The 11,474-nt window shown below is 37.8% G+C and overlaps 1 protein-coding gene across 1 annotated transcript; it reads left to right on the top strand.

The window, feature by feature from the left end:
• The first annotated feature begins 5,596 nt into the window (after positions 1-5,596).
• On the top strand, positions 5,597-6,157 carry LOC141640855 (uncharacterized). Its single transcript, XM_074449534.1, has one exon. The coding sequence runs from the start codon at positions 5,597-5,599 to the stop codon at positions 6,155-6,157; it is 561 nt and encodes a 186-aa protein (XP_074305635.1).
• The last annotated feature ends 5,317 nt before the right edge of the window (positions 6,158-11,474 follow it).

Below are 11,474 nucleotides of genomic sequence, written 5' to 3'. Positions count from 1 at the left end.
GGAGATGATAAAGCGACGATGAGAAAGAGAAGATGAGAAAGAGTGTGGTTGTGTGTTTGTGTTTGTGGATGTAGCTGATCTGTGTTTGTGTGGTATATATTGTGGTAAGAAAGTATTGACAACGGTTATTACACTAAACCCATTGTCATTAGATAATATATTAACAACGATTCCTTTGACAACCGTTGTTAAAAGGTATTAACAACGGGTTCTAATTAAACCGTTGTAATTACTTTTCACTAATTTTGAGCCAAATTATTAACAACGGTTATAATGTATTACAAAGTAAACTGTTGTTATTAGTTTTTATATTAACAACGGTTATGTAAGTTTTACCCGTTGTTAAAACTTATAACAACGGGTGACAAAATACAACCCTTGTAATTAAGTTTAGTAAAATTGCGCGGAAAAACAATAATCCATTCAACAACGTCTTTTCGTAATTTTCGTGAATAAGCGTTGTTAAAGGGCCGTTGTGGTTGCCTAGTTTTGTAGTAGTGGATTGTCTAGAAATGCATCATCTACACAACTCATGTCAACCTCCTCCTCCTCCTCCACTTTACCCTCATCCTTGTTCAACTCCTCCTCCGCTGCCCCCTCCTCGTTTCTCTCCTTCAATTCATTCTCATCTTTCTCATTGTCCTTCTCCACTTCATCCTCCTCCATCTTATCCTTGATAGCACCCTCCTTTTCACATTCAGCACCTTCCCTTTCACCTTCTTCTGTACTCTGCTGTGAAAGGGAAAATCCTTCAAATAAACAATCTGCCAACTTTGACATTTGCATGACAGCTGGGAAAGCGGGAGCCTTACACTTAGCATTTCTAACTGCTTTGGTAAAGTCACCATAAATGTCTGCAAGTCGAATGACTGTGCTTGCCAAAACCTTGATGGATTCTTTCCTCTCATCAACCGGTTCAGCTTCAATTTCAGAGTTCGAGTTCGAGTTCGAGTTCGAGTTCGGTTCGAGTTCGAGTTCGAGGTTCGAGGTAAGAGTATAGGTTCACGTTCATGTTGAGGTGCAACATAAGCAAATATGGGTTCAACAGAGCCCTTGCCAAAGCCGCCCCCCTTATGCTTCTCCAACTTAACCCTTTCTCTAATTTTCTCATCCGTCCAATTCTCTAATAAGGGAAATGATCGACGCACCGTTCTTGTCATGAAAACACATCTATCCAAGTAGATAATCTGGAAAATCAGAATCGGTTCCTTAAAATAAGTTTTAGGGGAATTAGCTATATCCGCCTTCCATGACATGACGTTGCTGATCATATGGGACCGTGCATATTTACACCAATTAATGTTAGGGACATCGGAGAGATTTGAAAGGGAGCTTAATATCCGAGGGCTAGGATGATCACCTACTACCCCCCTCAAGAGAACATTGACGATATAGATGAGGAAATTCCTCTTGAAATCATCTCCACCATCCCGTTGCTCCATCATCTTATCTAAGAGAACATTTTTCGTAATATCTGAGGTGGTAAACTGAGCCTTATACCTCTTGATAGCCTTTGTGTACTCCTTTCCTTACAGAACATTCCAGCTGCAACAATGTCAATCGGTCCCAGAGGAAGTCCAGTTGCAACATGGACATCCTCATCCGAGATAACAAGATCGCGGTTCATCAATGAACAGTTGAACGGATTAAATGTCTCGACAATCCATCTGGCCAAATCGCCATTGATTTCTTCTGACTTAAGCTGTAACAAACCTCCGAACCCCATACTGTGGATGGCTTCAATTTGCTTTTCGGATGGCCCCAACTTGATACAATTAGTGATCAAGGAAGGAATCATCCGAGTGAGGAGAGGCTTATACTTATAACGCTTTCTTCTTTTTGTAGTTTGCGTTGGCCTTTTGCTTGTTACTGTAGCCTTCCTCTTGTTCTTGTTACGAGGCAAATCTGGTGCGACTTCCTCGTGAACTTTGGCTTTAACACGCGGACTCCGTCGACGCGGTGAAATTTGTTCTGCCTCTGCTGTTGTAGTATTTGGTTTGAGAGGATTATCTGTCAAAGTAGTCAGCATTAGTAAGGTAGCTTATTTCATGTATATACAAAATTGTTTAATGCACATAGATAGTTATTTGATGTATATACAAGGTTGGTCCATGAATTCATAAGACTATTGTACACCAAACCAAACAGTGATTAGCTTCGGGAAGATAACTTATTTCATGAATATACAAAGTTGTTTAATGCACATAAATAGTTATTTGATGCATATAAAAGGTTAGTCCATGAATTCATAAGACTATTGAACGCCAAACCAAACACTCATTAGCATCAGGAAGACAACTTATTTTATGCATATACAAAGTTGTTTAATGCACATAGACAGTTATTTGATGCATATACAAGGTTAGTCCATGCATTCCTAAGTCAATTGCACCCCAAACCCACTGGTATCCTAAAACGGGATTTAAAATAGGAGCCCAAGTATCCTAAAACGGGATGGGAAAGGGTTTAGGGTTCGATTAGGTGGACCCTACCTTTCCCTCGCTGTTTAAAATAGAGGCCCGGGTATCCTAAAACGGGACGGGAAAGGGTTTAGGGTTGGATTAGGCGGACCGCTACCACGAGTCCGCTTAATCCAACCCTAAACCCTTTCCCTTGCTATTGTTATTCGAACAGGAAAACCTAAGGACACCCTAGAGGGGGCATAGTGAACCCTTTTTGGGGACGGGATTTAAATTAGGGGCCCGGGTATCCTAAAATAGGACGGGAAAGGGTTTAGGATTGGATTAGGCGGACCGCTACCGCGGGTCCGCCTAATCCAACCCTAAACCCTTTCCCTTACTATTGTTCTTCGAACAGGAAAACCTAAAGACACCCTAGAGGGGGCAAAGTGAACCCTTTTTGGGGACGGGATTTAAAATAGGGGCCCGGGTATCTTAAAACGGGACGGGAAAGGGTTTAGGGTTGGATTAGGTGGACCGCTACCGCGGGTCGCCTAATCCAACCCTAAACCCCTTTCCCTTGCTATTGTTATTCGAACAGGAAAACCTAAAGACACCCTAGATGGGGCAGAGTGAACCCTTTTTCGGGACGGGATTTAAAATAGGGGCCCGGGTATCCTAAAACGGGACTGGAAATGGTTTTAGGGTTGGATTAGGCAGACCGCTACCGCGGGTCCGCCTAATCCAACCCTAAACCCTTTCCCTTACTATTGTTATTCGAACAGGAAAACCTAAAGACACCCTAGAGGGGGCAGAGTGAACCCTTTTTGGGGACGGGATTTAAAATAGGGGCCCGGGTATCCTAAAACGGGACGGGAAAGGCTACTTGATATTGTCATCCGAACGAGAAGAAAACCACAAGGCATGGTTGGTTAATGCATATGGATTGCTTTTTGATGCATCTACAAGGCTACTTGATGCATTCATAAGGGTATTGCATCCTAAACCATCACCATTAATATTGTTACAAATGACATGGGCTGGAAATGTTTAAAAGCTACAAGAAAAGGTAAACCCTCTTCGTTGTTGTTACCAGTAAGCATATCTGGTGTTACTTGCTCAGTAACTTTTGGTTGGGTACGTGGAGGAATTTATTCTGGTTCTGCAGCTGTAGTACTTGGTTTGGGAGGATTATCTGTCACAGTAGGTAGGTTAAGAAGGCAACTTATTTCATGCATATACAGGGTTATTTTAATGCACTTAGATTGTTTTTTAATGCATCTACAAGGCTGTTCCATAGATCCAGAAACTTCATGTAATTATGAAACAATGAAAGCTCGATGATTAACAAAATAAGGAAAAGAAACTTCATTAATAAAACATATCATCCATACATGACAAAGTTTTACAACATCCAAAATGAAAAAACCCGACTACATAATTATACAAAGGTGGCTTAATACATGAAATTATACAAGATTACCACAAAAGACTGAAAATAGGGCAACTTTGACACCTGAACGGTTAAAGGCCTAAATACACAGACATCGAAATGCCAAAAAGTGGTACAAACTTGAGTAGTTGAGTTATATATAGAGGAAAAAACCGAAAAAAAGGAAAGTTACCCGAGTTGTTAACTCTGTTGAAATGGCAACTGCTATGTCACGTGCTGGAGATGGCGTAGCTAAAGCATGAAGCAACTGATTCATATGTGCGCATTCAGCATCATCAAGGGCGTTAAGGTGTTCTCTTTGAAAAGGATTTTTCTCTTGTTGATGATGTAGGAGCAGTTTAGCTGCCAAATCTTCAGTCATAAAGCACTTGCATCTTTTATAAATTATTCTAGGACTCCTACGAATAATTCTGACACCATTGATATCATTGGTCCGTAGATAAAGGCCATATGTATGTTCAATGCGAGGTGCACTTGGGTGTATGAGGAAAAGCTGAGACCAATTCTTACAGACTAACGCCATGTTTGCCTTATCTTCTTTGTGCAAGACTTGCTTTGGTTCTCCCTCACTTAATTTCGGTCACACAAGGAGGTTTTATTCAAGGTAGAAGCATAATGGAGAATATTCTAATCTGTCAAGATCTAGTTAAACTCTATGGAAGGAAGAGTGTCTCACCTAGATGTCTATTCAAAATAGACCTGCAGAAGGCTTATGACTGTGGAGTGGAGTTTCCTTTTTCAGATGTTGCAGGAATTAAATCTCCCAGATGGTTTTATTGCTCTCATTAAGGAATGTGTTACAACTGCAACTTACACCTTGAATCTGAATGGGGATAGCTTTGGCTGGTTTAGGGGACAAAGAGGATTAAGGCAAGGAGATCCTTTATCCCCTCTGCTCTTTACAATTTGTATGGAATATCTTACCAGATTGCTAACCTACACTACCTCTACAATGAAGTTCAGGTTCCACCCTCTTTGAAAATCTATGAAACTGAGCAGCTTAATGTTTGCAGATGATCTGTTGGTTTTCTCTAAAAGGGATGTGGAATCCATTATGATACTGCTACGTACTTTCTCAACCTTTTCACAAGCATCAGGACTTCAGATGAGTAGGGGAAAATCGAATGTGTACTTTAATGGAGTAACCAGTGAAGTCAGAAGAGAAATAGTACAGGTTTCAGGATGCATTGAAGGCAAACTACCATTCAAGTACCTTGGTGTGCCCATCAAACCATCTAAACTATCAATCAAAGACTGCCACCACTGATTGATAAAGTTTTAGAGAGAATAAGACAACTAGGGACCAAAAAACTCTCGTATGCTGGGAGATTGGTTTTGATAAAAGCAGTATATAGAACTTTACACTCGTACTGGGCTTCAATTTTCATTATTCCAAAGGCAGTGCTACTCAAAATTGAAGCAGCCTGCAGGAACTTTCTGTGGCATGGAGGGACTCAGTATGCTAGGACCCCTACTGTAGCCTGGTCAAAAAATTGTACTAATCAGAAGGATGGGGGACTTGGACTGAGAGACGAGTACACATGGAACAAAGCAGCAGTTGGGAAACTAGTTTGGTGGATTCAGGCTCACCCATCTAAACTGTGGGTGCAATGGGTGCATAGTGTATATCTGAAGGGACAAGGATGGGAGACTTATAACCCTCCAAGATGCCAGTTGGACTTGGAAAAAGGTTTGCAAATTGAAGAAGGAATTTCAGTCAGCATATAACCAGAATGAATGGGCAATGGTACTAGGCAAGGAATATACTATCAAAAAGGGGTATAGCTGGCTAAGGGAAAACAGCCAGGATGTAAGCTGGTTTCATATTGTTTGGACCAAATGGTCAATTCCCAAACACAGTTTTATAGCTTGGTTGTACTACCAGCAAGGATTTAATACCAAAGACAAATTATTAAGACTTGGTATTAGCCTTGATAGCAGCTGTTGTATATGTGCTCAAGAGGAAGAGTCACCTCATCATCTCTTCTTCCAGTGCCAGTACAGTAGAAGAGTTCTTCAGAGGATACAGGAATGGAAGGGAGTGACTATGTCTGATGCCAATACTCAGAATTGGTGGCAACATAGGAGATTCACTAGATTGAAGAATGAGATATTGAATAGTATCCTCAATACTGCCATGTATTATATCTGGAAACAAAGAAATGCGAGCAGGCATGAGGGTGCTATAATCAGCCCTGGCAGATGTGTGGTAATGATACAAGGGTACATCAGGAGCAGGATTAAGCAGCAGTTGCAGGGTACAATGTCCAGGAAGGATAAGCATTGGATTGAGAAAATAATGTAATAGCTGCTATGGTCTTATATGTATTATGGTAGCAGAGTTTGTGATAGGAATACGGACTGTGAACACTGTATATGGTATTTTTAAGCATCAATATATTTTTTACATTTTACCAAAAAAAAACAGTTGTCAGTCAGCTGAACTTTGACTAAGGGAGAAAATGACAAACTCATAGCCTCTTTTTTTTCTCTTACGTAATTCACGGCAAAAAGTGTTTTATCTTCTGCAACAATATTGACTACCCACCCCTTGCACCAATTGACCATACTTGGTTATGTATAAGTAATTGACCAGTAAGAGAATGACCTACAAGCATCACAAATTGAACTCTCGAATGAAAAAAGCAGAAATAGAAACTAGTAAGGAAAAGAGTACAAGCATTCCGTCATTTGAAATATCACATTAAGCATGCAGAAAAACACTAAGATAAATTCAGTAAATATCACATTAAGCATGCAGTACATGTATTGCATCCAAGTTTAGAGAGAGCATTAAAATGTAGTCTATCATTATTTTGGGGTAAGGGATGAAACACAAAAACAGACAAAGCTATGCAGATTTTGTTACTCAACGTACTTTGGTCAACAGCATCATTTATGCTTGAATTTGTTGGGTTTGGTGGGAAATAATCTTTCACTGATCTACCTCCTTTTATTTGTGTTTTTTTTACTGGTATTTTTTTCTTCCTTGCAACAGTCTTTCGCCTCATATCTGTGAATGCATTGACGATGTTAATACGGCTGAAAATATAAATTTCGGCCAATGCACAACCGAGTGCATTTAAATGTAAACAAAATATGCAGATTTTCTGAGTCAATGGCCCTCTACTAATTAAGGATTGGCACCTTATCGACAATGGACCAACTGCTAATTTTAAAGTGAACCCTTGTTTGATGCGGACAGAACCTTATTTGATGCACATTGAACCCTATTTCATGCACAATGGACCTTATTTCATAAATGTACAGAGGACGGGTATCCTAAAACCTAAGCCTACTTGGCTAAAAAATGCTGAAAACATCAAGCAACTACCAGTTGGACTATTGTTTCAGATCCGAGTAATATAGATCATTAAAAACCAAAAGACCCTCACAAATTCGCAAATTCAATTATAAAAAATTACTTGAACATGCAATCTAGAACAAAAATGCAGAACTCGCTAAACTATAAGCAACAAATAAACTCTGAATTTCTATGCAAATGAGTTCAATGCATAGTCTTGACGCTTGACACAATCTGATGTTGCTGCAGAAAGACTTGAAAAATGTACAAATTTGATTCTAAATAAATTCAATGCGAATTGGTGACACAATAAGATTATCATGCTAGACACTTGGAAATTATAATCCGTGGAACCTAAACCTATAGCAAACATCAGAAATCATCAAGCATATTGACAAATCTTAGCAATATAAGATCACTAATAATCCAGAGATCATCTAAATTCCACATTTTCGAAACGTGGAAGAAAAACTGGAACATGCAGTCGAAAATAAGACTAGAAATCTAAGAATTCGTTATAGAATAACAATAAAATACCTTAATTAGAGAAATTACTGAAAATTAGGGTTAATAGCTGGATATGAATTGATGAATGTCGGGAAAAAAATACATGCATGATAAAATTAAAGTACAATCGCCATTAATTTGAAAAGCATATAACCTGAATTTGTAGGAATGAGATTGATAAATCTCGCGAAAATGCTGCTGATGAATGGATTGAACCCTAATTTGAGAAGCAGGTGATCGGAGACGATAAAGGTAGGAGAGAGATGATCGGAGAAGACGATCGGAAATGGCGACGGAGATGATGATGGTCGAAGAGAGAGAAGAAGATGAGTGAGAAAGTGAAAATGGGGAAATGATTGAAATTGAAGGGTTGGGGGGGGGGGGTTGAGCGCGTAAAATTATTATTAGTAGTATTATTAATTATTAATGTTATTATTAGTAGTATTATTAGTGGTTCTCATGGTTCTCATCATCCTAGTGGTTCTCATATGATCCTGAATATATATATATATATATATATATATATATATATATATATATATATATATATATATATATATATATATATATATATATATAGAGAGAGAGAGAGAGGTTACATAGGTATATTACCATAAATACTATAATATGTACATATATAATACGTATAATATAATATAATATATTATCTCTACCGATTATCGCCTTTCCCTTTAATCCCTATGACAATTAAGTTATTATTATTATTATTATTATTATTATTATTATTATTATTATTATTATTATTATTATTATTATTATTATTATATTGCTAGATGGGTTTCCTTTTAATTAATATATATATAGTATGTAACATTATGTGACATATTATTATAATGTACGATATACTACTATGTAATCTATTAATAATGTTTATTAAAATATTTATTCCAAAGTACGGGGTATTACAGTTTTCTATTATCTACTATATTTTCTTATCGTTTATTACTAATTTTTATTTAATAAGTGTGTTTAGATTGTAATCCTTTTTTTTGGTAGAATGTTAGTTCTCATTAAGCACAATCAAACTATTACAATCTAAATAATTAGTAGATATACCTACAAGAAGGCAATCCAACTTTTGTCACTAGGATTACTAATTTCATTACACTTTTGCACCTTGTTCCTTAAACTACTCTTAACTTGCTGCACTACCACAGACGGCCGACGCAGAAGACCTTCTATTCTTGCTTGATTCCTTTGCTGCCAAACCACATAGTATACAGCCATTATAGCACACAAGCAAATGTTCTTTTTCATTGGAGTCCAGTTTCGCCTACCAACCCAGAGGATGCCATTGCCACAAGGATGAAGTATACATAACCAGATACAGACTCCTTTCATCACCTCCCTAGTATAGCTGCAAGACTGAAACAGATGTCCAACAGTTTCCTGTGCATTATTGCAGATGCAACATAAAGCATCAGAAGAGATGCCATACTTATAAAGTTTCTCCTTCACGTTGAGAGCATTCCTGAGTAGCAGCCATGACAGAAATTGATGCTTAGGGAGTACCCATTTGTTCCACACCAGTTTTGCCCAACCAACTTTTTGTTCCTTATGCCTCAACCAGTTATAACCCGAGGTCACAGTAATCCTTGTATTGGTGTAGTATGAGATTTCCGACGTTGCAGGGTTGAATTTTTTATTTTTAAATCGTTCTATTATTTTTGTGGTGTGTTAAACTTGTAGTGCTAGTTGAAGTACAATTGTGATAAAATACAATTTATCTGATACAACAACTTAATAAAAGTTTAAAATATAAGAGAAATACTTAAATTACATGTCGAGAACATTGCAGTAATAATACTAAGGAAAATCATCATGTAAGACGATGAATATGATCTTGTTTCAAATTTAATTTTAAAGTAAATTCCAAAATATGGATATCCATATCTGATCCGATTATTTTGGATATCCGAACAATGGATGTCCGAAACATTTGGTTTGCATATGAATATCTGACTTCATGAATTTCTAAAATGGATATCAGATCCGAACTAGCACTTTGGATAGAATATATGATTCGTGCTCTGACAAGCGTCAACAGTAAAAACAATTTATTTATTGGGTTATGCTCTTTCATTGACATGATTTACTCAATCATGGACATAAATGACCATTATATCCTTGTCATTTATACACATCCATTTTCCATTTTGTTTCGATACTAATAAATTCTCTCAAATTACTCACTCTAGCTATCACCCACCATTGGCCACCAACCACCACGTACAACCACCATACACCACCGTCCCCCACTGCCCCTCCTATGCACGGTCGTTCCCTTGTCGGTAAAACCCACCCTCTGGAGCATCCCTACCAAGACCGGCACAAACCAACCACCGGTCCGCCTCTCCTATCCCAAAATTCCGATTAACAACAATGCCATACTATACATAAATGAATGTATATGAACCTAGGAAGGCCGAATAAAATGGTCTAGGAAGACCGAGTTATGAAAACCGACAATTGTCTTGTACAAACTATTCCCTAACCTTGTTCAAGTTTCACCCTTAGCTACACGTAAGTGTATTTTCCCCAGCGGAGTCGCCAAACTGTGGACAGCGGGGGGCCCACGGGGGCGCTTGGGAGAGAAGAGAAACAAGCGTTTGCATTTTTGTTGGAGTCGCCACCAATTTTTATGGGAAATTGGAACCGTTCGAATACCTCGTGTCATGTCAAGACACAAAGTAGAGACATGAACACTAAGCAATCGTTACCCTTAGCATTCTATGTCTAGAATGACTCTCGTGGATGCCAATGAACACGGGTGTTCACGGAGATCTAGAGTAAGGGGTGAGGGTACGTATTTAGAAGCTCTTTTGATTGAACACCTAATCCCGCCCGCCTCGATAGCGGCCTCTACTAATAATTAGGGAAGTTATTCGTACTCGATATATCGTCGATTGTATGCATGCAATGCAACATCCAAGTTTTAATCCTAGCATGTGAGAATTAATACTAAGTCGGTGGACAATTAATTTAGCAAACAATTAGGTCGAAATAGGGATTTAATGCTCAATTACATGTGAAAACATTCAAGCAATAAAAGAAACACAATAATTATAAATTAAAATAATGAAAATTACAATAATTACAATGGATTAGGCGATTTATGTCAAAAATACCTTTAAAACGGAAAATTTGATAAAAAAGAATAAAAGAAAGAATTACGAACCGATCAGCAGGTGATAATACGAATAATAGTTAGTTAAATGTAAGTTAATTAAACTAAGTCAAGGCAGGAAACGGAGTTCAGGGACAGAATTCAACCCGGAACAGGCGCAGCAGACCTGCGTCCTTTGGAATAGGCGCAGCAGACACTGCGTCTGTTCCTGACCTGAATTCTGGCTGTGAAGCCGGAATTGAGTCTTGTTAATACTCATTGGTGAATTTAACGATGGATTAACTTATTTACTCGGATGGAAGTGATTAGTAGGTTATTTACATACGATTAATGGTCATGAAAACGATAAACATGGATGAGACGGAGATAAGATGGATTAACTACATGATTAATGATTGATTAGTGACATAGGTGAACTAAATAGGTTAAATATGACAAATTAATGACGAATTAATGATGAACATGCGATGAATGTGACAAAAGACAGATTAAAATATATCAAAGACAAATTCCAGAAACTCAATATGAACAAATCGAATTTCTACAACCCGGATTGAATTTAATGACGAAAACCCGTAAATATTGGTTATAAGGGATTTAAGTCGAATTTAATGACAAATTAAATATGTTAATGATAATGAATAATATACATGTGAAATATAT

Source organism: Silene latifolia, chromosome 2 (assembly GCF_048544455.1).
Source record: "Silene latifolia isolate original U9 population chromosome 2, ASM4854445v1, whole genome shotgun sequence".
Lineage (NCBI taxonomy): Eukaryota > Viridiplantae > Streptophyta > Magnoliopsida > Caryophyllales > Caryophyllaceae > Silene > Silene latifolia.
The sequence above is the reverse complement of the archived record's forward strand: the minus strand, read 5'-3'. Positions and strand labels throughout refer to the sequence as shown.

Excerpts from the sequence above, each read along its gene's own strand:
- LOC141640855 (XM_074449534.1), top strand. The coding sequence starts at position 5,597 with ATGGTACTAGGCAAGGAATATACTATCAAAAAGGGGTATAGCTGGCTA.